Source organism: Oncorhynchus kisutch, unplaced genomic scaffold (assembly GCF_002021735.2).
Source record: "Oncorhynchus kisutch isolate 150728-3 unplaced genomic scaffold, Okis_V2 scaffold3994, whole genome shotgun sequence".
NCBI classification, from domain to species: domain Eukaryota; kingdom Metazoa; phylum Chordata; class Actinopteri; order Salmoniformes; family Salmonidae; genus Oncorhynchus; species Oncorhynchus kisutch.
Window position 1 is genome coordinate 224751 of NW_022265939.1, and position 5036 is coordinate 229786.

Below are 5036 nucleotides of genomic sequence, written 5' to 3' on the forward strand. Positions count from 1 at the left end.
CTCTTGGTCTGGAACACAGTGTCTCTGGGTCTGGTGCGTAACACAGTGTCTCTGGGTCTGGAACACAGTGTCTCTGGGTCTGGTGGGGAACACAGTGTCTCTGGGTCTGGAACACAGTGTCTCTGGGTCTGGAACACAGTGTCTCTGGGTCTGGTGGGGAACACAGTGTCTCTGGGTCTGGTGGGGAACACAGTGTCTCGGTCTGGTGGGGAACACAGTGTCTCTGGGTCTGGTGGGGAACACAGTGTCTCTGGGTCTGGAACACAGTGTCTCTGGGTCTGGAACACAGTGTCTCTGGGTCTGGAACACAGTTGTCTCTGGGTCTGGTGGGGAACACAGTGTCTCTGGGTCTGGTGGGGAACACAGTGTCTCTGGGTCTGGTGGGGAACACAGTGTCTCTGGGTCTGGTGGGGAACACAGTGTCTCTGGGTCTGGAACACAGTGTCTCTGGGTCTGGAACACAGTGTCTCTGGGTCTGGTGGGTAACACAGTGTCTCTGGGTCTGGTGGGTAACACAGTGTCTCTGGGTCTGGAACACAGTGTCTCTGGGTCTGGAACACAGTGTCTCTGGGTCTGGAACACAGTGTCTCTGGGTCTGGAACACAGTGTCTCTGGGTCTGGAACACAGTGTCTCTGGGTCTGGAACACAGTGTCTCTGGGTCTGGAACACAGTGTCTCTGGGTCTGTAACACAGTGTCTCTGGTCTGGTGGGTAATAGCCTTTACATCTGAAGATGTTATCCACTCAGCAGCTCTAGTGTTTACTGTAATGTACTGTGTGTTGAATACAAGAGGGGATATAGTGTGTGTGTGTGTGTGTGTGTGTGTGTGTGTGTGTGTGTGTGTGTGTGTGTGTGTGTGTGTGTGTGTGTGTGTGTGTGTGTGTGTGTGTGTGTGTGTGTATATATAATGATGTGTACTGTGTGAGTGAATACATGAGAGGACACGAGATGCTTCTGGGGTCGTGTCCACACTTGACACTTACATGGGGCGGCAGGGTAGCCTAGTGGTTAGAGCGTTGCCCTAGTAACCGAACGGTTGCCAGTTCAACCCCCGAGCTGACAAGGTACAAATCTGTGGTTAACCCACTGTTCCTAGACCAGTTAACCCACTGTTCCTAGACCAGTTAACCCACTGTTCCTAGACCAGTTAACCCACTGTTCCTAGAACAGTTAACCCACTGTTCCTAGACCAGTTAACCCACTGTTCCTAGACCAGTTAACCCACTGTTCCTAGACCAGTTAACCCACTGTTCCTAGACCAGTTAACCCACTGTTCCTAGACCAGTTAACCCACTGTTCCTAGACAGTTAACCCACTGTTCCTAGACCAGTTAACCCACTGTTCCTAGGCCAGTTAACCCACTGTTCCTAGGCCAGTTAACCCACTGTTCCTAGACCGTCATTGAAAATAAGAATTTGTTCTTAAATAGAGGTAAAATAAATAAAAACATGTGACTTCCGCTTTCAGAAATACGAAAAGTCACATTGAAAAGACGGGTGTGAACGCACCACAGTATCCTTGTGGTGTGTGTATGGACTTCTCCTCAGTCTGGACACACAATCAGGCTACAGAAAGCAAGTACGGAGGGGCGACGGCATCCGCACTCTCCAGAAAACGGGTTGCGATCCGAGAGGCACCTTTTCATTGTAACGTTGGAGGAGAGACTAAGCGTGTGAGGAAGGTGTTTGCTGGACTCATAAGTGCTAGCCAGCTAGCTAATATTTAGAAAAACATGTTTTTTTGTTTGGCTAGGATTTATGCAATCCCTTTTGCATTGCTGGCTAGTTAGCTACAGAGGTTAACTGGTTCGTTAGCGACAGAGGTTAGCAGGCTAGTTAGCAACAGAGGTTAGCTTGCTAGTTAGCTACAGAGGTTAACTGACTCGTTAGTGACAGAGGTTAGCTGGCTAGTAAGCTACACAGGTTAGCTGGCTAGTTAGCGACATAGGTTAGCTGGTTCGTTAGCGACATAGGTTAGCTGGCTAGTTAGCTACAGAGGTAAGCTGGCTAGTTAGCTTAATAGGTTAGCTGGCTAGTTAGCTACATAGTTTAGCTGGCTAGTTAGCTAGAGATTTTAGCTGCCTAGTTAGCTACAGAGGTTAGCTGGCTAGTTAGCTACAGAGGTTAGATGGCTAGTTAGCTACAGAGGTTAGTTGGCTAGTTAGCTACAGAGGTTAGTTGGCTAGTTAGCTACAGATTTTAGCCGCCTAGTTAGCTACAGAGGTTAGCTGGCTAGTTAGCTACAGAGGTTAGCTGGCTAGTTAGCTACAGAGGTTAGCTGGCTAGTAAGCTACAGAGGTTAGCTGGCTAGTTAGCTACAGAGGTTAGCTGGCTAGTTAGCTACAGAGGTTAGCTGGCTAGTTAGCTACAGAGGTTAGCTGGCTAGTTAGCTACAGAGGTTCGCTACTGCTATCAGTTGTTATGTTATCATATTGTTCCTATTGCTGGTTGTAGAATGCATACTAGCATTTGAAAATAGCGCAGGAAAAGGGAATCCCGACACATTGCTGACCTGGCAGACACATGTAAATGTAGGTGTCGATCTCTGCTGACTGTGGTGTGTGTCTGTCTCCTACCTCGGCTGGCTCGGTCAACGTGCTGCAGGTCGTCGGAGAACTTGGTGACCTCTGGGAACTCCTCCTCACACACCGCAGCCAGGAAGTGGAGCAACGTTGACTTCTGGTCAGCTGACTTCGTGTCCTTCAGCTGGAATCACAAAAAGAGTTTACACCAGTCAGGTACACCTGTTACAACCCAGTCAGGTTACACCCTGTTACACCCAGTCAGGTTACACCCTGTTACACCCAGTCAGGTTACACCCTGTTACACCCAGTCAGGTTACACCCTGTTACACCCTGTTACACCCAGTCAGGTTACACCCTGTTACACCCAGTCAGGTTACACACTGTTACACCCAGTCAGGTTACACACTGTTACACCCAGTCAGGTTACACCCTGTTACACCCAGTCAGGTTATACCCTGTTACACCCAGTCAGGTTACACCCTGTTACACCCAGTCAGGTTACACCCTGTTACACCCAGTCAGGTTACACCTTGTTACACCCAGTCAGGTTACGCACTGGTACACCCTGTTACACCCAGTCAGGTGACACCCTGTTACACCCAGTCAGGTGACACCCAGTCAGGTGACACCCAGTCAGGTGACACACTGTTACACCCAGTCAGGTTACACACTGTTACACCCAGTCAGGTTACACCATGTTACACCCAGTCAGGTTACACACTGTTACACCCAGTCAGGTTACACCATGTTACACCCAGTCAGGTTACACCCAGTCAGGTTACCACTGTTAACACCCGGTCAGGTTACACCCAGTCAGGTTACACCCTGTTACACCCAGTCAGGTTACACCCAGTCAGGTCACACCCTGTTAAACCCAGTCAGGTTACACCCTGTACACCCAGTCAGGTACACCCTGTTACACCCAGTCAGGTTACACCCTGGTTACACCCAGTCAGGTTACACCCAGTGAGGTTACACCCTGTTACACCCAGTCAGGGTTACACACTGTTATACCAGTCAGGTTACACCCTGTTACACCCAGTCAGGTTACACACTGTTATACCCAGTCAGGTTACACCCTGTTACACCCAGTCAGGTTACACCCAGTGAGGTTACAACCCTGTCAGCTTACACACCCTGTCAGGTTACACCCTGTTACACCCCAGTCAGGTACACACTGTTACACCCAGTCAGGTTACCCCACCCTGTTACACCCTCAGGTCAGGTTACACCCAGTCAGTTACACAATGTTACACCCAGTCAGGTTACACACTGTTACACCCAGTCAGGTTACACACTGTTACACCCTGTCAGGTTACACCCAGTCAGGTTACACACTGTTACACCCAGTCAGGTTACACACTGTTACACCCAGTCAGGTTACACCCAGTCAGGTTACACACCATTAGGAAGGAGAGAGTAGTGTGTGTGTGTGTGTGCAGGTAGTCCCCCCACCTTGCAGAGGGAACGAGGTCAAAGCCATAGCTCTGTGCGTGCGAGAGAGTAGTGTGGTGGTGTGTATAGGTAGCCCCCCCCCACCTTGCAGAGGGAACCGAGGTCAAAGCCGTAGATCTGTGCGTTGCGAGAGAGTAGTGTGTGTGTGTGTGTGTGTGTGTGCAGGTAGCCCCCCCCACCTTGCAGAGGGAACCGAGGTCAAAGCCGTAGCTCTGTGCGTTGCGAGAGAGTAGTGTGTGTGTGTGTGTAGGTAGTCCCCCCCACCTTGCAGAGGGAACCGAGGTCAAAGCCGTAGCTCTGTGCAATGCGAGAGAGTAGTGTGTGTGTGTGTGTGTGTTGTGTGTATGTGTGCAGGTAGCCCCCCACCTTGCAGAGGGAACCGAGGTCAAAGCCGTAGCTCTGTGCGTTGCGAGAGCCTGCGTTCATGTAGTTGCCAGCAGAAGAACCGCTCAGCAGCCGGCTGAACCCCTTGCTCTTCCTCACCTACAACAACAACAACAACAACAACAACAACAGTCCAGGTGTTTTAGAACGGGTGGCCGTACAAGGAAATCAAACAGCTCAAACTTAGAAGAGGTCCCATTTCAAAGCATTGTTTATATGTTATTGTTAACACAGATTATCGGCAATGGGAGAGAGAGAGCAGGGAGAGAGAGGAGACAGGGAGAGAGAGAGAGAGGGAGAGAGAGAGACAGGGAGAGAGAGAGAGAGGGAGAGAGAGAGCGACAGGGAGAGAGAGAGAGAGGGAGAGAGTAGAGACAGGAGAGAGAGAGACAGGGAGAGAGAGAGACAGGGGACGGAGAGAGAGAGACAGGGAGAGGAGAGAGACAGGGAGAGAGAGAGACAGGGAGAGAGAGAGACAGGGAGAGAGAGAGACAGGGAGAGAGAGAGACAGGGAGAGAGAGAGACAGGGAGAGAGAGAAGAGGGAGAGAGAGAGACAGGGAGAGAGAGAGACAGGGAGAGAGAGAGACAGGGAGAGACATAGAGAGACAGGGAGAGACATAGAGAGACAGGGAGAGAGAGAGAGAGAGAGAGAGAGAGAGAGAGAGAGAGAG

At 50.6% G+C, this 5036-nt stretch overlaps 1 protein-coding gene across 2 annotated transcripts in view; it reads right to left on the reverse strand.

The window, feature by feature from the left end:
* The window catches only part of LOC116372994 (protein diaphanous homolog 3), a 211628-nt gene extending 207219 nt beyond the window's left edge, over nt 1-4409 (reverse strand). For both annotated transcript variants that reach the window (XM_031821585.1, XM_031821584.1), the window contains exons 1-2: nt 4347-4409; nt 2577-2706 (exon numbers count right to left, since the gene is read on the reverse strand). In XM_031821585.1, the coding sequence (XP_031677445.1) occupies nt 2577-2706; nt 4347-4406 (190 nt within the window). In that variant the 5' untranslated portion in view covers nt 4407-4409. The remainder of the gene's footprint in view (nt 1-2576; nt 2707-4346) is intronic.
* Nucleotides 4410-5036: the final 627 nt, after the last annotated feature.